The following is a 27,938-nucleotide window of genomic DNA, read 5'->3' on the forward strand; positions in this document are numbered from 1 at the left end:
AGCCAGAAAAGTCTTATGATAAATCAAGACATACCATTATTTATTATATTATATAAAATTATGATACCAAAATACTATTTCTTGCAATTTATAAGTTTATGTTTTATTCATATTTCATTATTATTCTATTACATTTTGTAAGTAAAATATTTTTAATGGAAAAACTTTACATTTTAGTACCTTTTTTTTTTTTAAAGATTTTATTTATTTATTTGACAGACAGAGATCACAAGTAGGCAGAGAGGCCAGCAGAGAGAGAGAGAGAGAAGCAGGCTTCCTGCTGAGCAGAGAGCCTGATGTGGGGCTGGATCCCAGGACCCTGGGATCATAACCTGAGCCGAAGGCAGAGGCTTTAACCCACTGAGCCACCCAGGTGCCCCGTACATTTTAGTACCTTTAATAGCACTCTTCTTCATTTTTGAACAAAGGCGTTCTGCATTTTCATTTTTGAACCAAAGATATTTATTTTAGGTGTAAGTTTTGTAGAGATTCTTTAGTTTCCAAAGCCACATCTCAATTCAAATTAAAGTTCTGAAGAATTTTCAGAGGAGTGGATTGAAGAATGCTATTCAACTTTGGATTTAAACCTGAAGGAATGGGGCACCTGGGTGGCTCAGTCGATTAAGCGTCTGCTTTGGCTCAGGTCATGATCCCAGGGACCTGGGATCAAGCCCCACATCGGGCTCCCCCCTCAGCGGGGAATCTGCTTCTCCCTCTCCCTCTACCTGCTGCTCTGCCTACTTGCGCCTCTTTCTCTCTGTCAAATAAATAAATAAATAATCTTTAAAAACAAAAAACTTGAAGGGATAGAAAAACATTTTTAGTAAAGAAATGTCTAAAGGGAAGGCTTCTATGACTCATCATTCTCTTCAATCACAGAAGCTGTTTAAAGGACAGTGAGGATGGTGGGATGCCCTCTCCTGACAACTGCAATGATGGCAATGATAATGATGGCAATAATAATTGTAAATAAGTCCTACTGACCAATATTTTCTTTACTTATCTTATCCTAGCTTGGCTTGACTTGCTGTATCTCATTTAACTTTCCCAACAACACTGTGAGGCTGGTACTAGTACAATGATCATAATGCTGATGAGGAAGCAACACTTTTAACACAGATTAATTCACTGTCGGTACATCTAGTGAGTGGCAGAAGTAGGACCTGCTCTCGGACCAAATTCCAAGCTCCTGACCATTCTACTCAAAGCCCACCAACCACAAAGCAGTTCCTTGATGAGTGAAGCAGCTCTATTTTTCTCTCTTGGTCGAGCTTGCTAGGATTGTGAGAACAACAGAAGAGAGGCAAGCAGCCTGACCCATCATATACACACGCCCTGACCCTCACCTCTCAGCTTGTCCTTTAAGCACCATCTCTCCCAAAAAGGGAATCTCCAATTCCCCACCTAACAATGCAAGCATTCTCTCCCTTCACTGAGTCGCAAGGCACTTGATGACCCCCCCCCCACCCTGGCTCACGGCATTTATAGTTTAACATTTTATTGCTATTATTTATGTGTGTATGGTCTACCCCACTAGTCAATAACCTCTATTAATGGTCCCCAGATGCAGGAATATATCTGAATCATCTTTACACCCTCACAGACCCCCTACACTCAGTGATTACCAGCCTACACACCAAATCGAACAACTGACATGTGAATCTTTATAGGTACAACCCATGTTAATTCTCTTTTTAGGTTTTGGGTTATAGAGAGAAGGAGGTGGAAGCTACTGATGTAATATCATAACAAGCCAAACTGTGTATTTTGCAAAACAACCAAACTTTAAATCTAAAATTCAACTGCAATGAAGGCAGAATATACCTCGATGCTGTCTTTATAATCAGATTCATGACCATTTCGTTTAAGAATTTAAGTTTTATGAGAAGAGTATGCATGTTACAATCCTTGCGTTCATATGTTTTCAAAGACCATACTGGTGTCACAGTAAGCTGAGGAAGAGATTTATTTCAACTCTCTAACTCACGAGAGCTACATCTGGAAGGGAGCCAATTCAAAGAGAGAAGAAACTCTTTTTTTTTTTTTAAGATTTTATTTATTTATTTGACAGAGAGATCATAAGTAGGCAGAGAGGCAGGCAGAGAGAGGAGGAAGCAGGCTCCCTGACGAGCAGAGAGCCCGATGCGGGGCTCGATCCCAGGACCCTGAGATCCTGACCTGAGCCGAAGGCAGAGGCTTTAACCCACTGAGCCACCCAGGTGCCCCGAGGAAACTCCTTTTAAATTAACACCAAATCTAGCTCGTACATGGCACAAAGACCCAGATGGCTCCCAGCGTCTTCCAAACCAGACTGGTTTTCAGCTTTTATATTTATTGATTTATAAAACTTCTAATTTACCCATTTTCAGCCTAAGCAGAAGCTAATCCAGCAGTCTGAGTTTTTTCTCTACTGAAAACAGGGGAGTCCTGCCAGTTTGTTTAAGCGGTCTACAACCAGCACCTTTCTGAGCAAGAGCAAACTTGTAACTCACCTCCTTGGAATGATGCCATTTTCCAAACTTGTTGTCTGACTTCGAAGCCAGCGGCGCTGGTAACTGCTGGAAGAGGATGTAGAGGAGCTTGGAGATGGAAAAGGTGTAATCAAAAGGCTGCTTAGTGAGGCTGTGAGGAAGAAAAGTAGAAAGTTGAAAGTTGAGGTAAATGAATCCTCACATAGCCACACAAAAACATGCACGCCAAGTGACCTAAATTTTCCGGTTCTACCAGCCATGTCCAGCAGGGGGAGACTACAACTCCTCTCTTACTAAGACTTTTGGACTGCAAAGAAAACATCCTTTAAAAAGGAAAATAAATTTAAAAAATAGGGATTACAGACGTATCAAATGCATCAATTATCAGGCCCTACATTACAAAGGCAGCATAATTATTACTCACTTAACCAGAATGCAGATTTCTGATAAAAATGGTCCACATAGCATAACCGTTTATATTGTTACCTGATAACCAATGTCATACACAGTGTTTATTTACACTATTTTCTCCTCTTAACTACTTCTTCACTCCTATTTTGAAGTGAAATCTAGGCAAGTAAGTAGTTCCTCCACAGAGTATCCTCCCTCCTATCCCCTATCTCTAAATACACAATACTGACCTTCCTTCCCTCTAGCAACCAGCTTCCCCACTAACCCATCACCACTCCCTTGGCTGTGAAAAAGCATCCTCTAGCCTTAAATATATTTTCTGCTTGGATTACTTATTTGCCTCAGGGCCTCTCTCTGCTTCTCTCTGCTAAATAGTATTAGATGCCTATGCTTGGGCTCTCAGTGTGAGCTGACCTGCCAGCCCAGACTTCTCTAACAGGCAGGGAGGGATTGGTCCCTTTCATAGTAGGCAAAGGGATTCTTACAAATCAGAGCTGCTTGATTGATGTCTACTAGTTTGGAAGAATAAAAGAAGGTGACAGATGTTTTCCTTTTACTTTCCTCAGGCTAAGGAATTAGACATGGAAATGTCACTCAGTCCAGTGGAAAAGGAAATGGGGTCCAACTGAATGCTGGTCAGCGTTTTCAGAAGCAAACCACAGGACAAAGGAAATTGATTTGAGCACACATAGTATACTATGCTTATGGATATCACTTGATAAGGCATTTCCCCATATGAAGTATTACATTTTAATTTACACTTTTATAGGCAGATGTAAATAACCTGACTCCCTGACCTGATTTCGTAAATATGATAAGAGTTACTTGGCTGTTACTCAATTCTCAGTAAGCAAATGCTGGAGTGTGTACAATGTGCCAGGTGTTGTGCCAGGCCACTGGGATGCAGTGGTGGGCAAGACAGACACATATTTGCCTGCACGGAGCTTCAAGTCTCTGTGAATAGCAGTGAACTTGCCAGGCTACAAAATTAGATGCAAAATGGCTCAAGGTTCTTTCCACACCAGAGGTATATTGAGACGCTTTTCTTCTAATCTAGTCAATATCCATAACAAATTTGTTTGGAAGATCTAAATTATCTATGTACTCCTTGAATCCAGGACAGCTCCCTGGATAACTTAATAAAGCAATTAATGAATACTTAGTGAATGTATGGCACTTCTTCACTAAAGTATTGCCCAGATGTGGCTGACCCCAACAGGTTGCCTTTGTTCTGATCTGGTTTCACCCTTTGAAGCTTACTTAAATCTCCAAAAATCAAATCCATATTTGAAAGATCAGTGGTGGGTAATTTCACTGAGAATTGTGAAGGGAGACAAAAGAGAGTTTTTCCTCAAAACCACACAAAATTACTTAATAAAAAATGTCAACTAGACATTTGTGCCCCACCTCCAAATTCTAAAAGTCCCCCATGAGGTACACAAGCTCTCCATTCCCTATGCCTAAATCTTTTTTTTTTTTTTTTAAAGATTTTATTTATTTATTTGACAGAGAGAGATCACAAGTAGACAGAGAGGCAGGCAGAGAGAGAGAGGGAAGCAGGCTTCTTGCTGAGCAGAGAGCCCGATGCGGGACTCGATCCCAGGACCCTGAGATCATGACCTGAGCCGAAGGCAGCGGCTTAACCCACTGAGCCACCCAAGCGCCCCAACCTATGCCTAAATCTTCAGGGTCCCCTGTCTCTCTTCCTATCTTATGCTGGTCAAATCAACTTCTTGGCAGGTGGAGGACAGGGCTGAAGGGTAGTAGTACTTGTATGATAAACATCTTTTCCCCTGTCACAGAAGCAAGATGGAAATGACTGAGAGCCAAATTTATTCTGGAAATTGTATGTATTGCTGTATAATTCAGTTTAGTAAACTGAGTAAGAACCCCGGCTCCCAAATCCAATCCTGGCTCTGCCACCCACCAGCTATAATACCTGGGCAGTTTACTTAACCTGTCAGCCTTCTCATCTGTAAAATGAGGACAGTAAAAGCATCACACTTCAGGATTTTCATGAGAACTGCAATCAGCTAGTGAGTTATGAATTATTTAGTGAACCAACACCAACATTTAAAAGAAAAGAAAACAAGAGTATATTGCAATGCTACTATTAATTGATGAAATTTTTTTTATATATAAAGATGTTTGTTACTGGATCATAATATGAAATGCATTAGCATGAATTGCAGTCAAAAGAAAAGTCTGAGAAGCACTGACCTATTTCATAAAGTTCCTGTGAGGATTAAACAAATCAATACACTTAGCCCAGTGCCCTACACAATAAATGCTGGCTATTGACTCCCTCTGATAATTCTTGGAACAGGAAAACTAAGTAAGACATTTCAGAGTACTAAAACATTATTAGTTCTGATTAGTTAATCATGAAAACAACCTGGGACTTGTAATAGACACATGAAAGGGAAAGGGAAAAAAATTAATAAAAAAACAGAGATATTCCTTTTTTCATTGTAAAATCCTGAATAAAAATTTGTAAGGTATACAAATGAAATACTTAGCTAAAGTGCTGGTTTAGGGCTACCCAGCACTTCCTTATCAAAAGTATTTTAGTATTGGTTAATATGATTTTTACATTAACATAATGTGGTATATCATTGTCAGTCACATACTCTAGGAAGCAAAACAGTCGGTAATTCTCAAGTGGAAGAACAACTCTCAAGCTTAATTTTGGCCTCTAACTCATTGTCACTTTCATGAGAAAGGGGTGGATTCAGGTATCTGTTCCACTAACATTTAGTGCATTTGATGGTTGGCTAGACTCTTCTGTATCTTCTGCAGCTTTGACAGACACCAGTCTATGTGTATTTGGAAACAATCCCATCACAACAAAAAAATATACTAATGTGATGAGGCCCCTTATTTCCTCTCCAAGCTCATCATACACCACTCTCCCCTTACTATATTCCAGCCTTCTCTCTATTCCTTATACACAAAGCTCCGAAACCTGTTTCCACTCTGGGTCTCTGCACTAGCTGTTCGCATGCCTAAAATGCTCTCTGCTCTGATCTTCATGGAGCCTGTTAGCACCAGCAATCCAGCCAGCTGAATATTTCTCCTTCTTGAAGAGGCCTTCCATGAGCATCTCATATCTTTTATTTTCCTCAGTGATAAGTGCTTACCTACATTTTACTGTCTATGATTTGTGTTTCCTTTATTGAATATAAACTCCCTGAGATCAGGGATCATATCCATTTGATCACTGATCTATCCCCATATCCTACAAAAATGCCCGGTATATAAGATGTTCAAGAAATATTGCTGCATGAAGAGTGAGCAACGATTATGTGAAGGACAATGACATCTGTCTCGATCGATAATTATGACAGAAACAAAGCATTAGAAAAACAAATTTCTAGAAATTCCAAGTCTGAATTTGAGGAAAGTTTCCAGTGGTCAAAGCTATATACACAGCATTTGGATTTTCTCTTTTTCCTCTTACCTTCATTTTAAAAAATTCTTTTTTGTTGTTGTTGTTGTTGTTTTGTTTTATGGTGGTGGTGGACAGCAGTGGTGTAGCTCTGAACCTGAACACTTTCTCTGCATGAAAGAGGGTACTATATCCAAAAGACAGGAATGATCTTTTTTACTGTAATACTGACAGTACTTCCCTTAGAGTTTTTGCTTATTTAAACACTTGAGAAGTATAAAGTTCCTTAAAGTTTAACAGCTATATTCCTCAACAGAAGAATAGAAGCATTTAAAAAGATTAATTAATAGAGCTGTGATTATTGTCTGATAGGCGAATGCCATTTTTTTTTGAGAATGCCATTTTTAACAAACCGAATACATTACTAGGCAAATAAAAGTTAAGACATTGTAGTTAGAAATCACAGAGTAATTTTAAGACTATAAAGGGTCCTTAAAAGCATCTCAGGAACTTCAACTTTTAATAAAATTCCCACAAACTCCCCTTAATGAAAAGAAAGAAAATACCCTCACCGTGATGATTTCCAAACATCTTAATTTTTTAAAAATAGACTTTATTTTTTAGAGTAGTTTTAGGTTGAAAAAAAAAATAATTGGAAGGTCCAGAGATTTCCCTCTATAGAGCCCCTACTCCCCTGTGATCAGCCTCATTCACCAGAGTGGTATACTTGTTAAAACTGATGAATCTACACGGAAACATTAATTATCACCCAGAGACCATACCTCACCTTAGGGTTAACTCTTAGTGTTATACTCTCTATGAGTTTGAACAAATATATAATGACATGCACCCACTACTACAGTATCAATCAAAATAATTTCAGTTCCCTAAAAATCCTCTGTGTTCCAACTATTCATCCCTCCCTGCCCTGTCCCCAGGGAGACAGGGACCCCTGATTTTTTTACTGTTTCCACAGCGTTACCTTTTCTAGAATGTCGTACAGATGAAATCATGAAGGACTGTAGTCTTCTCAGATTGGCTTCTTTCACTTAGTGATGTGCTTTTAAGTTTCCTCCATATCTTTTCATGGTTTGATAATTCATTACTTTTCAGCACTGATTTTATACTTCATTGAAAACATCTTAAATTTTAATTCCTTAGCTAGACATAAACCCTAGCCCAGCCTTTGTGATAAGCTCACTCATTACATTTATTTGCCAAATTATTTGATCTTTCTAAGTCTTTTAATCCATAATTTGCAATCTAAGACTGAAGTGTCTGCAAAGACTTTTGGGAAGTGTAAAAAAACTCTCTTGGTTCTTTGCCCTTCCATACAAATAAGAGTTATTTTGTCTGGCTTCACGGGGGGTTTTAGTTGAAATTACACTGAATTTATATTTATTTGTCAAACTTCACCTCTTTATTCATATTTATTCTCTTTGAGACATAGTTTCTTTACTTTATTGATTTAAATATTTTCTTAAATTTAACTTCAATTAATTAATTTATAATATATTATTGGTTTCAGGGGTATAGGCCTGTGACTCATCAGTCTTATATAATACTCAGTGCTCATTACATCACATGCCCTCCTTAACGTCCATCACCCATCCCCCACCCTTCTCCCCTCCAGCAATTCTCAGTTTGTTTCCTATGATTAAGAGTCTCTTATGGTGGGCGCCTGGGTGGCTCAGTGGGTTAAGCCTCTGCCTTCAGCTCAGGTCATGATCTCAGGGTCCTGGGATCGAGGCCCGCATCAAGCTCTCTGCTCAGCGGGGAGCCTGCTTTCTCCTCTCTCTCTATGCCTGCCTCTCTGCATCCTTGTGATCTCTCTCTGTTTCAAATAAATAAATAAGGGCGCCTGGGTGGCTCAGTGGGTTAAGCCGCTGCCTTCGGCTCAGGTCATGATCTCAGAGTCCTGGGATCGAGTCCCGCATCGGGCTCTCTGCTCAGCAGGGAGCCTGCTTCCCTCTCTCTCCGCCTGCCTCTCTGTATACTTGTGATCTCTGTCTGTCAGATAAATAAATAAAAAAAATCTTAAAAAATAAATAAATAAATAAATAAAATCTTAAAAAAAAAAAAAAAAAGAGTCTCTTATGGTTTATTTCCCTCTCTGGTTTCGTCAGGTTTTTTTGTTTTTTTTTTTTTCTCCTCTATTACTATGATCCTCTGTTTTGTTTCTTAAATTCCACATATGAGTAAAAGCATACCATAAATGTCTTTCTCTGATTGACTTACTTCGTTTATCTTTTTTTAATCAATTTTTTATATCTCTCCATAACTGTATCATATATATATGTGTGTGTGTGTGTGTGTGTGTGTGTATATATATATATATATACACAGATATATACATATTTAGAATTATTCCTAGATCCCTTTACAGTTTGAGTTGTTATTTGCATTACTTTTTTATTCTAATTTTTCTTAAACAGGTAATAAGAATGCAAATGTAGAAAGGAAAAAGCTAAAGCAGAAGTTAGCGAATTTCTGAAACTGAAGAAGATACATATCCATTCCAGGAGAATATCAAAGGTCTGACTTGAAATATGAGAATTATAATGAAATGAAAAAACTGAGTTCTGTCCAAGCTACGTTACAGACTGCCAACCCATATACGGAAGGCAAGGCAAAGCTCAAAGTAAAGATTTGACAGTAGTGACAGAACAAGACATTTTTAAATTGAGACAGTTTCTTACACAGACCGCGGAAAGAAGAATAAAGCAAAAGTGCTAGTCCCTAGTGATCCTTGCCCCACACACCACAAAGGACAATACCAACACAAAAGGGATCAGATGCCTGCCCCACAATCTTTAGGAGACCCTGGTGCCAGGGAGCCAGCTGGAGACTAGACCTCGAGTCTCAGGTGGGCTGGGCAGAAAGCTCCAAATCTTATCTGAACCCTGGAGGTGATGAGAAATGTTTCATGACAACTTCCCAGGGGAGAGAGAGAAGTGAGTGGGGGATGACCTCCCAGCAGCAACTTGGAGGCCTCCCATTCTCTTGTGTTCCCTGAGGAGTACAAGTTGTACTGCCAAGACTCAGATAAGCCGAGTTCAAGCCTTCGCCTGTATGTGCACGTGCAAGGTCAAGGATGCCATGGCCCAAGAGCAAACAGAGCAAAACCCTCCTGGACGCTTGCCCCTCTTTACAGAGCACTGCAGCAGTTAAGTCAATAAAGAATTCAGATACAAATGGGATGTCAGTTTGCATCATTCAATGGTGACCTGTGTTGCAATCAACAGTTTGACTCCATTTTTTCACATTTGACTGCTGATACCTCTTCAGGATCTCCCCCCAACCCCCTTCCCTTTTGCCTCAAATCTGGGCAAGGTGATGAGAAAGCCCGGGGGCCCTCTCCTTTGGAAACAGTGGGCAGTTCTGCCATGTGTGGAAGCCCTTACCCTGGCCCTACCCCCTAACCACCATTAAAAAACCCCAAGACCATCTCCTTTCCCTGTCTCTTGAGTCATTTGCTGACCAGCTTGGGAAGCCCACCCTGCTTTCACCAGAAAGCATCATTATGTGAATGATAAATATTTTCATATCATCTTGGCACGTGTGTGGTATAATCAGTTTTGATATGGAAACTGTATTTTGGGTGGGGTCCATTCTGTACCTGTATAGTGGCTAAAACATATGTCCTATTTGAATACTATGATTACACTGAAGGTTCATTTTATTTATTTAATTTTTATTTTTATTTTTTTCTTTTATCACAAGTAGACGGAGAGGCAGGCAGAGAGAAAGAGAGAGAGACAGAGCCCTATGTGGGACTCAATCACCAGGACCCTGAGATCATGACCTGAGCCGAAGGCAGCGGCTTAACCCACCGAGCCACCCAGGCGCCCTGAAGGTTCATTTTAAAACACCTGAATAAAGGGACACCTGGGTGGCTCAGTCAGTTAAGCATCTGACTTAGACACAGGTTATGATCCAGAGTCCTGGAATTGAGTTCCACAGTCAGGCTCCCTGCTCAGTGGGGAGTCTGCTTCTCCCTCTCCCTTTGCCCTGCCCCACTGTTTGCATGAGCTCCTGCTCTCTCTTTCAAATAAATAATATCTTAAAAAATATTTAAAAATTTTGAAAAAAAAAGTATTTGAAAGTACATTATTATCAAAGTTTTTCTCATATTGACCTTCTGTTTATTCTACTTTTAAGAACAGAGGAAATGCAATTGTTCAGTGAATGAGGAAATTATTTTTCTTGTCAATTATTTGAACATTCTGATGAAGAAGAGAATTGAAGCCTGAATTAAGGTCATAGATTAACAAGGCTCAGTGGCTCTGGTCTCAATCCTGGCCCTCCAACCCTTACTCTACTCATGTACTCAGACTTTCACATTCTAGCTTCTGCTCCAATCCATCTCTGAAGAGCCAGTTTCCTATTTCTAAATTACAGATTTCTACTTTCTATTTCTACTCACACACCTAAAGAACTCAGACACTTCTAACTAAAGAATTATCTGAGTATCTACCTCCCTGGACTGGCCTCCTGCTTTTCCTGTACTAGTTAATGCCATTATCCTCTGCTTATTTACCTGAGTTAGAAACTGAAGAGTCACCCTTGTTTCCTCCTGCCTCCTCCACATCCTGTGCCCCTTAGTCACCGAGCCTTGCCAATCCCACCTCCTAGCATGGCTGAAACCCACCCTTCCTTTCTCCCAAGACCTTATTCAAAAATTTTTAATGGTAACCACTAAAAGAACAACCTCTCAAAAAATAATCTTCTAGATTAACATATGTGCAAAGCACACATTAAAAAATATCCAAAAGAGAATACAATGAAAATGCATTTTCCCTTCTTATCTGTCCAGGCTTGTATCCCTTCCATAGACAGTCTATGACTTGATCTCACGACACATGAGATCATGACCTGAGCTGAAATTATGAGTCAGACACCTAACTGACTGAGGCACGTGGGTGACCCTCTTTTTTTTTTTTAAAGTTAGATATTCTTGTTATTGCTTTATTTCTTATTCTGTGTGTTATAAGCTTATAAAAAGGCACTGGAGTACTTAAAATGAAGAGTAACTTAGAAAGAAAAGTTGTATATTTTTCAAAGATGCTATTCCAAAAAAGGGAAGAGGAAAAAAAAATGGACAGTTTTTCAAAATTTTATGCTAAATCAGATGATCATTTTATACTAGCTACACACACACACACACACACACACACACACACAGTGGTAGGAAGCCCCAGTGTTTGAGAAAACTATATTGAAAAAAAGTTAATGGGAAAAAACCCTAAGCCCCTTCATGCCCTGCTAAATTAGAAAGCATCACCATTCATGTATTTTAGCAATAGATACACTGGTCCAGGTTTTTCTGGAGCACAGTTTTGATGTACCACCTTGACCTCAAAAATAGAGTCAATTATGTTACATCCCTTAGCTGTCCCTGCTTATAAGATTAAATCCAAACTCTTTATCATGGGACTGGTGCCATTCAAAATTAGCCTTTTATAACCAGCCTTACATGCTGACATTCCCAACCCCACGTACTTGTCCTGCTATTGTTCAAACATACTAACAGTATACTCTCAAGGATCTACACCCTTGCACAAACTATTTTCAGAAATGCTCTTTTCCTAAACTGTGGTGCAGCTCTTTTCTACGTTCAAGGTGTCACTCAAGTATTACCTCTTATATGAGGCCATCACCCTGAATTCCCAGGCAAAGTGACTTACTGTTCCTCTTTGTTCCCACAATATCTTACGAGGTGGTACTTATCACACTGGATTTTAACTCTTGGTCTACACAAACTCTTCCTGAGGTCACGTGCTATACTCTACTCTTCTTCAAAAACATCCAAATTCTGGTAAAGTCTGACAACACAGGGAACTAAAAATTGCTATTCAATAAATAAACAAATATAGCTTAATAACTGGCTAGTTAGAAATCAGTGCTATCCTTCTAACTCTTTCCCTTAATTTCAGCTGTATCAAATTGGTCTTACTGTGAAAACCACCAAAATAATTCAGTTTTCTAACAACAGAGTAAACTCCTTTGGGAATTCAAACCCCTATGGCTCTTTGTATTCCCAGAGCACACTCTGCATCGAACAAGTATGCTGCTGAATGTGAAATAAGCTCCTATATCCATTCCCTCCTTTCAGGTTTGCCTGCAGGAGGGGATGCACAAGGAAGGCACTAGTGGGATAGGACAAAGACCCCCAGGTTTCTTTTTGATGGGGAAGTGTAAACTGTCTTTAAAAGTTCCTTTTTATTCTGGAACAAGTTTCTCTGTATAGACAATGATTTAAAAACAAACAAACAAAAAAGCTTTTCTCAAGTTACTTCTCTACAGGACTACTGGGGGAGGGGGAAAAATAACCTTAATTTATTCTTCAGACCTGAATTGCAATAATCGGACTTCTGGGCAGAATTCATGAAACCTTTATATGGTGAAATGGTGTGAGTGCTAATTTCAGAGATTCTACTGGACTGGCACATATAGCTACAAAAACTTCCCCATCTCAAGAGGTGCTGACCTCAGGGCGCCTGGGTGGCACATTCAGTTAAGCATCTGACTCCTGATTTCAGCTCAGGTCATGATCTCAGGGTGGTGAAATCAATCCCCGCATCAGGCTCCGTGATCAGCCCAGAGTCTGCTTAAGACTCTCCCTCCCTTTCCCTCTGCCCCTCCGCTCCATGCTCTCTCTTGCTAAAATAAATAAATAAATCTTCCCAAAAAAGCTGACCTAAGTAACTTTGGAAATGAGTAGACATCTTTAAGACTAAAGGTAAAAGAAACTGAATAAAAGCACTATATTCTAGTTAATAAAGTTGTTTCCTTCCCAGGTACAGGTTAACAATTCGGACACCACTACACACGTATGCTGAAATGTACACAATTAAGTAAGTGGATGGCAGACAGTGAGACCCAGGTGTCTCACTGCTGGAGTATGGAGTTTCACATAACCAAGGGGAGGAATGATCCATGAATGAATTCCATCATCCATGGAATGATCCATGTGGTAATGGCTTACAGATAATGGAGATATCAGTATAAACTCATGTTTTAACCTAACATACACAAACATAGTATTACACCCAGCAATATTATTATTTATGTATAAAGTTAGCATGAACTCTTTATTTTTTGCTTGTCAGCTGACAGGACCTATAAAAAAATGACATTCCAGTAGCAACGAGCATATCTAATGTCTAGATCTTAGAATCTAATATCATTCTCCAATGAAAGAACAGGGTTCCATTCAGCAATGGCTGATTCTATGACTGGTAGGAGATATAAAAGACAATATACAAGTCTGGAGTATCTTATAGTGTCAGAAAGTAAGAAGTATTAAAAACACATATACCCATACCATGCCGATAGGGGCATATTAGAGAAACACAGAAGCGAGCAAAACGAGCTCCAGGGCTTCCATGGCCAAAGCTGGAACAGCTTCAGCACTACTGACTGACTGAATCAAAAAATGAACAGATGAGGGGAAAGAGATGAATCTCTCACACAGAAGAATTCCAAATACTTTATGTAGATAGAGATACCATGCTCCAAGGAAGGTGAATAGAACTCTCCACTCCTTAGGTGTGGACTACAGCTAGTGAATTCTTTCCTAAGTTACAGTAATGGGGAAATAAAGAGTAACTTTACGGCGGAGAAACCTGACAAACATATGTACCCTGGTATGATGTGATGGAAACAGCACTTTATCTCTGGGATCTTTCTTCGGAAAACCATAACTCTAGTAATCATGTGAAAAACATCAAACAAATTTGAATAGGGAGCATTCTATAAAATACCTGGACACTATCCCTCAAAACTGTCAACGTTTTCAAAAATAAAGTCTGAAAAAATTGAGAGGAGCCCTAAGGAGACATGATAACTAGATATATCGTCCTTGAACAGAAAAAAGACATTAGATAAAAACTAAGGAAATAAATAAGACTATGGACTTTAGGTAATAATAATACATCAATATTGATTTGTGAACTATAACAAATTCACCATACTAATGTAAGATGCTATTAATAGGGCAAAGTGTGTGCAGGTTATATGGGAATTCTCTGTACTCATCCCGGTTTTTCTGTAAATCTAAATCTGTTCTGAAAAATAAAATCGATTTAAAAAAATTTCCCCAACTCTCAACTCTTCAGACACGAAGTTAAAAATTATAGAAAAAAGGGATAAGCATGTTTTTAATTTCTCTACATCTTCTGCTAAGGCAGTTCAAACACGTGGAGTCCCTATTCTGTTTCAGGATGAGGACCTTGGTTCCAGCAATGTAAGGAGGGTATAAGAGATCTAAGAGAATTAACTACAGTAAGAACATAAAGAGGATTTTATCAACAAACTGCTGAACACCACCGGGGGTATAAAGCTCACACTGGTCTTTCCTTCCCACATCTGGTCAGTCCCTAGTTCCTCTCATAGGAAAACATTCAGATCTGGCTGCTCACATGAATGGAAGGCCAGAAAGAAAGGCATCTGAGGCCTGGATCCAGTCCGCCACAAGTAAGCACTGACCAGCTGGCTTATTTGGTGATGGAGCCACGTATCACAGGTAAAACCAGCAGGGTACCTTGGTCTTTAGTGGAAGGCAGAAGTGGCATGTATGACATGTTCATCAGGCAAAACCCAAACACCTCCAAGGCCTCTGGTTCCAGATCACTGGTTCACTACCCTTCTTCTACAGCACAGAATCTACCTCTGATCTAAACCACAAATCAAAAATCAAAGCAGAATTGTGTACAAAAACAGAAACTAAGAGATCTTAAAAGCAATATTAGAAAAGCTGAAGGGTTGAAGGAATGAGAGCAAGGGGTATCCAAGATAAAATCTAGATCATCGGCTTGACTCTAGGACAGGACAGAGGGTGACTGGCAGGCCCTGCCCCAGTCATGGATAGATAGACTGTCTTTCACAGACACCCTTCCGGTAAGTACTGTGAAGTGTGTAAACCTGGTGATTCACAGACCTGTACCCCTGGGGCTAATAATACATTATATGTTAATAAAAAAATAAAAAAATTAAAATTGAAAAAAAAAAAAAGAAATTTCTCAAAGTACAAGAGTCTCCTATGAGACTCTTAGAAATAATGAGTTTAGAAAAAAACAAGTCCATTTTGCACAATCACTCTTAGATGCTGTATATCAAAGTTCTAGATCTCCAGACACGTGAGAGAACCTTAGAATGTGGAGAGGGGAAAAAACCTGGAAGATGAGGCCTGTCTTCTGTTTTCCACCTACCTCCCCATCATGGACGAGAGTTCACCCTACCAGCTAAACCAATGAAGGGAAGTACAAGTACCTGATCTGGCAATGCCACTGTCCCGGTCTTCATTTTGTCCTCTGCTCGGCATGTCAACCGGAGTGCTATGCGCTGAGATAAAGGCAAAAGGTAAACATGTTACTGAAATGCCCAAAGAACGAGTTGTTCAAAAGCGACTGTAGTCCTTATCACATTTCAAGGTAGGCTACTGCTACTGATGACTGACCTACGTTTATAGAAAGATTAACCACAAAGCAAAATTAAATATGTAGAAAACAAGTGAAAAGAAGATAGAGTCAAGTAACTACCTGCTTTTATCCTGTTGTTAATACAAACACTTTTTGGAGTGGTGCTTATTTCTAAAACAAACTGCCATAATAAACTATTCGTGCAGTTGACACAATGAACAAACATTCTCAGGCAGATATTTTCAGCCCCTTTCCTCATTATCAGTAATACTTAAATAGCACTGTATTTTCAAAATGCTTTATAATCAGTTTCATTAGTGCCTGTAGGCAACTTGAGGGAACAGAAATTCTTGAATACCATTTTGTAAATTTAAAAAATGTTTGTTTATAACCCACTCTCCTGGCAGATAAAAAAAAAAACAAAACACATACCCATTTTCAAATACTTCTTCCTCCACTTCTTTTCCATATATTCCCAGCATTACTGTAGTTACTGAGAAAAACTCATATCCTGGCATGAATTTTAGAAAACACACTAAAGTACTATAGACTTCAGATTCACCTAAACTGTACACTCACTGAGCTGCGGGGTAGATGGCATGTTGCTATAGCAAGCTTTACAATGTACAAGAAACCCAGTGCCCTGCCTGATTATTAGACTTGCCAGCTATTTTTGAAGCATGTTTATTTTCAGTTTTAAAAAGAGCATATAAACATCTTATCCTCACTCTAAGTATGTGGGACAGTGTCAGTTTCATGGTGCTTAGCATATTTCTGGCTACGAAGAAGAACAGAATGAAGAACACCATTTGCCATAAACGTAACCTTTCATGTTAGTAGTGAAGATTCCCCACACTTGTTAATCATGCCAGACTACAGCAGACATTCCACAGCCTTAGCTAGCAAGGTCAGTTAAATCTCAGAATTTATCTACTCAGAGAGACCGAGATGATTATACCTGTAAAGAACCTAGAAACTGTGTTTAAACTGCTTAAATGCTAGAGAGAGAGAGAGATATGAGGAAGAAAAGAGAAAGAGAGGTCTTCCATGCTTTTATTAGGGTGACTTTTGAAGAAACTCTGTGCAGGTAAGGATGCAGGTGAACAAATGGACAAAGGTATACCATGAGAAAGGGAAACAGTTCAGAGCAGCAGAAGAGGCCCAGGAAATCAGAAAATATAATCCTCTTAGAAATACTAAGGGCTCATTTCAGATCAAAATCAGCTTACACCGGGGTATTAGCAAAGACATTTACAAAAGAGGTTCTTTGGTGGAATTTTCAAAACACCATGAACTTGGCTGCATTTGAAACTAATATCTCAAGAGCCCCTTGGATTTCTAGAGAGGCAACAAACAGGATTTTTTTTTTTTCTAAGAACCTGCACAGGATTTATTATTAATGTGTGTGTGGGTCACACTGTACTCAGCATTCCACACAAACCTGCAAAGAAAGAAGCACTCCGGGTGAGCCGGAGCGGTCCTCCTTCAGCTACGCCCTGCAGCAGTTTGCTGCTGCATGCCTGCAGCAGACCTGGAGACAGAAACACACACAAGAGGGCAAACAGAGTACACACACAAAAATAAACACAGATTAAAGATAATGCAAAAAAAAAAAACAAAAAAACAAAACAAAAAAAAAACAAAACCAGCACAACAAACTCAATATAAAGCAAAACACACACCCGCAATACTGGTATTCAGAAAGAGAGAGCCCAGTTACGTGGCGGATTTTACCTAGGTTACTCCCAGTACGACAAGGACCCAAATTATTCTGATTTGTGTTCAGTTTTCCCAAATTAGGATCTTGATGGATATATTCAAAGCTGTCTTGCAAGCTAAATCCGGAGAGGGGAAGGAAGGGAGGGAGAGAGAAAAAAAAAAAAAAAATCAAGAGACAAATAAAGCTGTTTTCTAACAAACTTTCAAATATAGACAACTTACCAGCTGCCCAGACTTTTCTTTACAAATGAATAAAGTCTCACATCTAACAAAGGAAACCAAACTTTAGGGGAATTTGCTGGAGGAAAAGACAAGAAAAGCTTTCTGGAGGCAGTCCAGACTATAAAACTAAACAATGCTTTCCTAACTGTTTCACGTGATGTAATGGCGCATGGAACTCTACAAATTTTGCTCTGGTGACTGATAGCTAGGATACTGCTCTTTGCCTCTGAATTGTGCTTTAGTAACTGATACCTAAGATGTTGCCATTCATTTCAAGGATAATTTCACATAAACCTTCGAAATAAAATTCATCTTAACTCTTAGTTCTTGTTAACATTTTGTTAACATTCTTGTTAACATCTACAAGCAATTAGGCAACTTTTTTCAGGAGGACGATAGAACAGAAATTAGGATTCCTTAGGAATTTGACTTCACAACATCTAAAAAGTTAGTTACTCATAAACAGAAATGTGAGAGAAGCAGATTTTAATAATTTACTTATTTATTAACCAGTAAAATAAACATCAAGACTTTGAGGAAAATACAGCATAGTGAGGCCAAAATCATTTTTACTTAAATTTGAGCTCAGTATTCTATTATAGGGAATTAGTGTAATAACTGAAAGAGTCTAAAGAAGAATATCTCACAAGAAAAAAAAAATCAATTCCCATAACTGGCTTAAGTCATGCCAGTCCAATGTTAAATGCTCAAATGAGTTAAATTCAGGGGTGCCTGGGTGGCTCAGTGGGTTAAGCACCTGCCATCGGCTCAGGTCATGATCCCAAGGTCCTGGGATCAAGTCCAGCATCAGGCTCCTTGCTCAGTGAGAAGCCTGCTTCTTCTTCTGCCTGCTGCTAAGCCTGCTTGTGCTCTCTCTCTCTGGCAAATGAATACATAAAAGCTTTAAAAAAAAATACCTACCAAAGTATAACAAATGTTTTGCTTTATTCAAAAATGAAGCATATGAACTATTTCTGCTTGAAAAATTTGAAATATATGAACAAATGTACCAGCATGAGAGTTAAGTTAGACACATCAGTATTCTTAGTCTACTCAGAAGTGTAAAATTAGAGGAGAACAAAACTCAGAGGAGTGAAGATCAGAACAGAACATGGCCCAAATAACCACGAATCCCAGAGGCTACACTGATGGCTGAAGAGACGGCGAGCACGTAAGACCCATCCTGTCATACACATGCCTAGGGGCCTGGAAAAACTGATTACGTACTTCATTCCTCTAGAAATAAGTTAACAAACTAAGTAACCAACAAGTTTTTTTTTTTTTTTCAAGATAAAATAATGTTAGAAAATAAACAGTCATTTGTCTTTAAGACCACCTGATAAAGTCAAAGGCCTTTTCATACTCATTATGTCCAGGAAAAGGGCCACTTTTAAAATCCCTTTGTTAATGTGGACTCTCCCCACTTATCATTTCAAAAGAACTTATGGCCCTGGAAGAAGTACTTTATCCAGAAATAGCCACTTAAAAAAGTGGAGGCAAGGGTGAAAGACAGGTACAAAATCCCACACTTACTTATTTGTACTCCCACAGAAGCTGCCCATTCTAGCAGAGAAAACCTTACTAATCATCAGTTGTGGAGGAGAACTGGAAGAAAACAAAAAAAAGGGAGGGAATGCATTTTTTAATTAAAAAGCCAGTAACACCATTCCACTTCTCACAATTAGTAGAAAAAGACGCTTGAACTCACCGGATATAGTGTATCTTTAAAGTGGAGCCTTTGTAACTCATGGCGACTGAGCCAAACATCATTTCCCCCAGCATGTTGACATCAGAAGCTGGTCTGGTGTACTATCACACATGACAGAGACCAAAATCAAAGTTAGTACGTGGCACAATGTGATGTGTAATGCAACAGAAAATAACGTTTATTGATCTATAGGTCAATCTTTAGTGTAGCAGTAACTAAAACTGTTTCTCAAGGCAGAAACTGACCATTTTAATCCATAATGGCGATTGACTATTTTTCCCCAAATTACTACTTATATTCATGATTTCATCTTTACGTACAATATCTCCATACAGGATCCCAGTGTCTCAGCAGGGGTCATTTTTAACCTTGTTATGAAAAACAAAGATTTTGCATTATCTTTATTTATAAAGTATAGAGAGAAAGATTAAGTTCTGGGGAAAAAAAAAAGAAAACAGGGTAACTCTTATCTTGGTACCGAAATATATCCTGAAAAGAAACACCATTCAATACTATTCACCTAAATAATTAATAGTGTTGAATGAAAATGCCAGTTGGCACCCTCTTTGTGAGGGTCCAAAAGGTAACGGACAGTCTGATACCTTGAAAGTTTTACCAAAAAATATTTCAAAAATATTTGACCCCTCTAGGTTCTGACAAGTCTTTCTTGTCATCCAAAAGGGTGGCCTGAGCTACCTCTAACTTTGCCTCATCTACTCAAATTGTCCTAGGATGGCCTCTGCCTTCCTGTCAAATCCAGTGCACTTTCCAGTTTGCTTTCTTAAACATCTCTCACAGTAGCTGATGATTTTAACTACCCCACCTTTTTTGAATCTCTTCTTTCTTAGGTCATCCCTTGAGCAGGGTTTTCTCTCAGAGGGCACTCCTACTCACCGTCTGCACTCTCAACCACTCTTGGAATTTTGGTTATTCTTTACATAGAAATACCTCCCACATCTTTATCTGTAGGCCCAGACCTTTCCCTTAACTCTAGAATCCTATATCCAAATGCATTCATTCACATATCATAACAATACATTATTACATATCATATATAATAAGTCATATATAACATATATATTATCATATACGTATAATGATAAGGTATAACTATAATAAGCCGCAGGCACCCCAGCACAGCCTGACCAAGACAAAGCAAGCATCTCTCTCTGACCCAGCCCACACAGCCCTGGATTCTCTGCTAGTACGCTTTCCACCTAAGCAGAAACATAAGAATTGTTCTTAACATTCCCGTCTCAATCTCTTTTTTAAACTACAAATCCACACACACACATAGATACACACAAGTACATGCACACACAAATGCACATATGCACACCTACTTAGACATGTTTGCAGAGAAGGAAAGAAAAACATACATCTATCAGCCTCGTTTAACTAGGTTCCTCTCTGTTTGGTTATGGCTCACGCCAACCTCTTCTCACTCCATCCAGACAGAAACCAACTGTCTTTCACATTTTTTATTAATAACTTCCACCCACCACCTCCATTTTATAATCTGCTTTTTCCTGGGGTACAAGGTCTACATGACAATTGTAATTCTCAACGAACTGAAAATTTCACTGTATACTTTTTAAAACACAAACTGCCTTGAGACCCAGGAGCACTGTGAAATAAGGGCAAACGCATGGCCCAAATCCTGAACATGAAATTAACCAAGTTCTATAGACCAGTGGCTGCTGGCAATTTACCTGGCTTAGCTTTTCCAGCAACATGGAAAATTCCACGAGTCAAAAACAAATCTGATACATCCTCCATCAGTTTACACCCTCTCGCTCTTCAGTATTCACGAAACATTTATTCCCTTATGTCTAGTACGCCAGTATTTTTCAATAACCCTAATCCCTATCCTCTACTTCCTTACACACACACAACTACACACACACGTGTGCGCGTTACCAGCCCTGTATCTCTCACACTCAAGTTACATCCAAAAACGGTTCTCTTTCTCCTACTGGCAAGTGCTATTTTCTCAGGATGCCCATATACATTCCCAGAATCCTTGAAATTCTCATAACAAAACTGGAAAATCTGTGCTTCTTAATCAGGTTCTGGCAACAAAGGAAGCAAAACAAAAGGGTTTACCTCGTTAGCAATATTTCATCCTCACTCAGTATGTATTATACTGGGTCACCTCCACTAAATTATAGTTTTTATCAAGAGACCAAAACCAAAGTGTGAAAACAGCATAGACATGAAACCTCTAAGGGCACGTTTTTGAACACTTATGCTCATGTTCCTGGAGAAGCAAACTCAAGCAGGTATTCTTCCCTGTGGAGAAGTAACAGTAAGTGGCCTCAGCCGCAGGGCTATCAGGCACGGCAGGGACAGTTTTACCTGGTACTTTGGGAGCTGCTCCTTGGCGTGCTGTAGCGATCCCCCGGAAGAACTATGGGATGAGATGCTGCTACCGCCACTGCTGCTGCTGCCCTGACAGCACTTGGCTGACAGTTTAATAGGGACATCCTCTGTTTTCTGGGGTGACAGACAGGCAAGATAAGGTACTGCTAAGTGTATCGGGCTCCCACAGCCTGCGCTTCACTGGGAATTTCTTTGCTAAATCACTCTGTTATGTTGTGCCTAAGTTGCACTGAAAACCACAGGCTTTTTTCCCCTTGCTTGCAGAGGACAAAAATGTGGTTCCTGAGAGTCTGTAATGTCTGGGAGGGAGGCATGATGGAGAAGAAACTGGACAGAAGACGAGGCTGGTGTAGTGTGTAGCGTAACTAGTCTCAAGTAATTCAACTGTTATTTGTTTCAATTCATATCTTGAACCAGTCGTCTCTGTTCGGGATAGTGAGGATCTGTTAGTACTGTGGAGAGTCATAATCTATAAAATTGATGTGGAGAAAGAAAGTGCTTCAACTTTAAAACGTTACCAGGCAAAAAGAACTAAGTAAGAAAGCAAAATTGCTAATTTGGAAAGTCTGAGTTTGTATTTTTAATGACACACCTTCTCTAGCACTGCTTTAAAGGTAACAGGAGAGAAAATCATGAGGTCGAATTTGTGAAAGATGAACCAAAACTCTGAAACAGGAGCTTCTGTGAATTATACATCATGTGATGGAAAAGTGGCCTCTAAAGGTTAGGGGTAACAGAAGATTATCTACTATATAGTCCCTAAATAGAGTTCACTGCTAATTTTATGACAGTGACATAAGGTATAAAGATACACCTTTATTAATTTCGCCCTTCCTCCTACACCGAAATATATTACTTCCTACAGAAGCGTCCTGTGCCATCTATGATAAGTTGTTTCTATTCTGTTGGAGTCTTACTTGCTTTTTTGTGTGCAGCTTTTGCTTGGAAAAACATGAATGCAACTGCAGCTTATCTAATCTCCAATGTGACAGTCACACTGGTGGTCTAATGCAAATGCCTGCAGTCATGTGCTTGATACAAACTCATGACGTTTTGTGCTTGCCCAGGGAGTGGGGGGCTGAAAATGGGAAAAGACTATAAGGAAAACATAAACTGTGCCGGTCCATAATAGCCACTCTAGCAGTGATGGCACTCAAAATCATACTTAGTTATTCTCAGGTATCAGGTACTTCTTCAACACCCTCTTCAGCTCTAGCTGTTACTTAATACCACTTATACCAGAAACACAGCCCCTCAGAGAGCCTAAAGTGACACTAAGTCCACACCTGCCTCACACACTGTTCGACCCCCTTGGCTGGGGTACAACATATTAAGCATCTATAATTGGAGATAATAACTGGTACAGTGAATAGAGCACTTTTTTTTTTTTTTTTGACTCTGTAGCCTTGGGCAAGTTACAAAACCTCTCTGGACCTACATGCCTTTTTGATTAAATGAGTACATCCAGGCTCCAGTGTTATCACTGCTCCGATATACCAAAATTTCCGTTCATTTTGAAAACCCATGAGAACTTTTTCCTTCTACCTGTTACCACCATTAGATGCCCTAGTGACAGCGTGCAGGTGTTCCAACTAAACTACTTGTGCAGGGGCGCCTGGGTGGCTCAGTGGGTTAAAGCCTCCGCCTTTGGCTCAGGTCATCATCCCAGGGTCCTGGAATCGAACCCCACATCGGGCTCTCTGCTCAGTGGGGAGCCTGCTTCTTCCTCTTTCTCTGACTACTTGTGATCTCTGCCTGTCAAATAAATAAATAAAATCTTAAAAAAAAAAAAAATATATATATATATATATTTTTTAAATATAAATAAATATAAAATATTTTAAAATATAGATATTTTAAAAGAATATATACATATATGTCTGTGTGTGTGTGTGTGTGTGTGTGTGTGTGTGTATATATATATATATATATATATTTTTTTTTTTTTTTTTTTTTTTAAAAACAAACTACCTATGCAGGGCTTCAGGGAAATAAGAAATGATGTGGAAAATCAAATGATGGCCCTGTCCACCAGGGTCAAGGGCTGGCTCACTATAACTTTGATACAATCTACCATTAAAGCCTACAGGTGAATCACCTGAGAGATCCCTGCCCCTCCCGCACCCCCAACCTAACAAACCCAACAACTACTGTAATGATTAGCTACCTGGCAGACTTCCACTTTAGAGCACTATGGAATCTACCCAGCTCAACTGCCTTTAACCAAATAAGTCCTTCCTGCAGAAATGATCTTTATCAAAAACAGGAAAAGAGCCTCTGGGCCCTGATGGAACAAAGACCGTGAAATAAACTATTCATTTACTTAGCTACACATTCTATGAACTGCCAGAATTTGGTCAGTATGGATAGCAAGGTATTGAACATGAAAAGAATGAAAAGTCTAAAGGCAACAACTTAGAGGTACCCCGGGCTGATGTCCAGAAGACTCAGGAGGTCTGGACTCTATGCCTCACCTGGACACATGACCTTACCTTTCCTGTTCTGGCTACAAGGGATCAAGGGCTCTTATGTCCTCACTTTACCCATCCCAGATCTCCCCACACCCCATCCCAGAACACCATCACCCCTACCCTGCTCGCCACTAAAAACAGGAAATAAATAAAGCTTCCTTGGTCAGGTAGGTTTGAGAAGCCCTCCCTTTTGAAGATAAAAGTGTATGTTAGCATACTGAAGAGCCCTATGGTAAGGAAAGCTATTTAATTTTGTTTAACCTCATGCAATGTAATACCTCTTATTATCTATGAGAAATACTAGACAGAATGATCTATTAACTTCCCTTAAGGCTAACACTTTATGAATTTTAGAGTTCTCAGTTTTCCTATTACACAGCACATGTTTGGTATCCAAATCCTACTGCATTGCAACTTTACCTCTAGTAACATTTATAGTACACTGCTGAGCATCTGTCATGATTCCTTGCTAACAGTCTCACCTGTGTATATTAATAAGAATACAAATGCAGCAGGGCGGGGTGGTGGAGAGCCTTTGTTTATGTTTCTTCTGAACCATTACTGGTACTGTACAATACAGCCCAAAGAGAAGATAGTGAATTAATAAATGACTGCTCAGAGAGGTGGTTAACAGCACAAATAAAAAAGATGAAAGCAAATCTGCATTTCATACCTGAGTTGCCACCTCTTCAATCTTGTGAACCGCTTTAGAATCAAACAAGACTTGTCTGCCCCTCCTTTCACAGTCCTGGTAAACTATCAGGCGGATCTCATTCAGGTCAAACTCCGAACATGACCAGCTGTGGATTCAAAAGGGAGAAATGAGTTATGTAACGTACAACACTTGGAATGATCACGGAGAGTAAGTTTCCCAGTCAATGTGTCTAAGGGCATCAGAGGGCCACAAGGGTGCAGAGATTATAACCCCTTCGCACCTAGGGGGCAGACAGTCTCGCCTGTGGCCTCAAAGGGGCCCTACAAATATTGCCAAATGGACATGACAAAGGTTGGGGAGACTGCTGTAAATAATAAATCACTGGAGAGAAAGTATCTCCTTCTAAAAAATCATGAGGATGTGGAGAGAATGCTAAATTTGGATGCCTGCATTCTGGGGATGGCATACCTGATGTATAGGAGTGTTCAAGCTTCTGTGTTACTAGCCAGGGAGCCATTTGGAGTGAGTGGGGCCTTTTCCCTTCCTCTCCCACACACCCAGGCTCAGGTAAAATTGAGTGGAATTATATATCCTAAAATTCAGGATTTTCCTCTATTATAGCTGGCTCTGATACAGAAGTTTTGACAACAGGTGCAGGGGCACCTGGGTGGTTCAGTCGATTAAGCATTTGCCTTCAGCTCAGGTCATGATCCCAGGATCGAGTCTGGGATAAAGTCCCATATCAGGCTCCCTGATAACTGGGGAGTCTGCTTCTCCGTCCACCCCTCCCTTGCTTATGTTCTCTCTCTCTCAAATAAATAAAATCTTAAAAAAAGAAATCAAGTGCATCACTGTAGGGAATTTGAATTGCTAACAATAATAATCAGCAATAAAGGAAGCATGGCTTATTCCTCTTAAAAAGAAAACCACAGACCAAAAATGGTGTCATTTAAGCCAAGTCACTAAACCAGGACTTAACACCTAACTTAACTACAGTTTCAACCTCCCCTAGAGGTTAACCTATCATCACTAGGCCTTTTCCAGGCCTAAAAGAAGATGAGGTTATGTGCCTGATAAGACCCTTGTCCTTCCTCCTCAGAGAAAATGACCTAGCCTGAAACAATCCTTTCTTTTCTTTTGCTGTTAACTCCTTGCTCCATCCTCCTCCCTGTAAAAACCGTCCATTCTGTACAACTCCTCAGAGCACCCCTCTACTTGCTGGAGGGGATGCTGCCCCACTCAGGAACTGCTTAATAGAGCCAATGAGAACTTCAAATTTACTTGGTTTAATTTTGTCCTTTAACATTCCTAAGCAAACCAAAAGTTGCTGGGATAAAACTGCTCTAAACATAAGCCTGTTTTTGAGTAATGAATGAAATGAGAACGTGAGACTATAAAAAGGGTAATCATTTAAAATGCACTGCTTTGGGGCTCCTGGCTGGCTCAGGTGGTAGAGTCTGCAACTCTTGATCTCCAGGTTGTGAGTGCAGGCCCCATGCTAGGCACAGAGCTTACTTTTAAAAAATTTAAAAAATGAATAAATATAAAATGCACTGCTTTGGATTATTTTCAGTTATTAGTCTGTTAATCCACTTAACACATACTTGAGTGCCTACTATGATTCAGGCACTGTGGTCCTGATGCTAGATATTCAACAGTTAACTAAACAGATCTGGTCCCTGCTCTCACAGAGAACATGGTTTAGCGGGGAATACTGAGCTAATAATATATGAATGTGTAATTACAGATTGTCCTAAGTGCATAAAGGGGAAGGAGTCTCATATTTTCAGATCTGAGGAACAGGGAAATCCCTAAGTATTTAAGGAAGTGAAGCAGGGTTCTGGCTGGCTCATTTGGTAGAACATGTGACTCTTGATCTTGGGGTCTTGAGTTTAAGCCATATGTTGGGTGTAGAGCCTAATAAGAAAGCAAAAAAACAAAAAACAAAAAACAAAACAGAGAGGATTTAAGGGACTAACATTTAAACAGGGCTTGAAGGAGTAAGAGTTAAAGAAATAAAGCGTGAGGGGCATCTAGGTGGCTCAGTCGGTTAAGCATCTGCTTTTGGCTCAGGTCACGATCCCAGGGTCTTGGGATCGAGCCCCGAGTTGGGCTCCCTGCTTAGCAGGAAGTCTGCCCTCCTTCTGCCCCTCCCTTTGCTCGTGCTCTCTCTCTCTCAAATAAATAAATAAAATCTTTAAAAAAAAAAGTGTGAGAATGAAGAACAGGGTAGGAAGAGGGAAGGACATGGTAAAATATAACACTGATATAGAAGAGATAGAAAAAAAAAAAAGCAGAGAAGTAGAGCTCAAGAGGTAGGCTGGGAAGACAGACAGGAGCCAAGATCATACGCTAAGTGCAATGAGAGGCCAAGATGAACAAACAAAGGCTGATAAGCTCGGGTCTATACTTAAAAAAAAAAAAAAAAAAAAAAATTCAACCTAGCTCCTCTAAGGAAAACAGTGGGGGAGATCAAGACTGGAAGCAAGAAGACCAGACAGAATTTCTTATGAGTTCTCTTGTCAGGAAGGGGAGGACAGCAACTGAGGTGGAGGAAGCAAACACATGCATGGTAAGTGCTCCAAAATGTTACTAATTACTTAAGAGAACTGTTAATAGTACAATTAAAAAAAAAAACTGATACAGTGTCTGGTAGCCAACCGCAAATTGTACATTATTGGCTCTTTCCTTTTTCAGTGATAGTTAATATTGAATATATTCTTTCAAGGTAGCAGATTAGTTTTCTTAAATTCCAGCACCAAAAAATATGAAGTTCTTATAACAACCTATGTTCTAAACTACCATGTCCAGCATCCCTTCCTCCTGATTTTGATAACATGGCCAAGTTTATTTTGGAAATAATTTTCTTCTCAGTCCACAAGTCGTCTGTGATCCAGGTCTGGCCAATCAGACCCCCAGCTAGGTTGCTTGGCTGGCGGATGATACCCTAGAGTTGATGGTGCCTGCTTTTTGTCGTTATGAGGTGAGAACCTATCTCTGAAAATGAAGTCAGTGTGGAGGAAAGAGAGGTGAGCAATGGGGAGAGACAGATTCTTGTTGGCAATCGAAGCTAGCTGCTTCTGAGTGAG

General features: G+C 39.6%; 1 protein-coding gene across 5 annotated transcripts in view; it reads right to left on the reverse strand.

Moving 5' to 3' along the window:
* Positions 1 to 27,938, reverse strand: part of FNIP2 (folliculin interacting protein 2) — a 132,866-nt gene that overhangs the window by 42,058 nt on the left and 62,870 nt on the right. For 2 of the 5 annotated variants that reach the window (XM_047717794.1, XM_047717793.1), the window contains exons 2-9: positions 24,868 to 24,994; positions 21,700 to 21,837; positions 19,342 to 19,442; positions 19,167 to 19,238; positions 17,427 to 17,527; positions 17,134 to 17,223; positions 15,544 to 15,615; positions 2,493 to 2,622 (exon numbers count right to left, since the gene is read on the reverse strand). In XM_047717794.1, coding sequence (XP_047573750.1) covers positions 2,493 to 2,622; positions 15,544 to 15,615; positions 17,134 to 17,223; positions 17,427 to 17,527; positions 19,167 to 19,238; positions 19,342 to 19,442; positions 21,700 to 21,837; positions 24,868 to 24,994 — 831 coding nt within the window. The remainder of the gene's footprint in view (positions 1 to 2,492; positions 2,623 to 15,543; positions 15,616 to 17,133; positions 17,224 to 17,426; positions 17,528 to 19,166; positions 19,239 to 19,341; positions 19,443 to 21,699; positions 21,838 to 24,867; positions 24,995 to 27,938) is intronic. The other 3 variants (XM_047717798.1, XM_047717796.1, XM_047717797.1) reach the window with 2 other exon arrangements.

The sequence above is a fragment of the Lutra lutra genome, chromosome 2, assembly GCF_902655055.1.
Source record: "Lutra lutra chromosome 2, mLutLut1.2, whole genome shotgun sequence".
Taxonomy (NCBI): domain Eukaryota; kingdom Metazoa; phylum Chordata; class Mammalia; order Carnivora; family Mustelidae; genus Lutra; species Lutra lutra.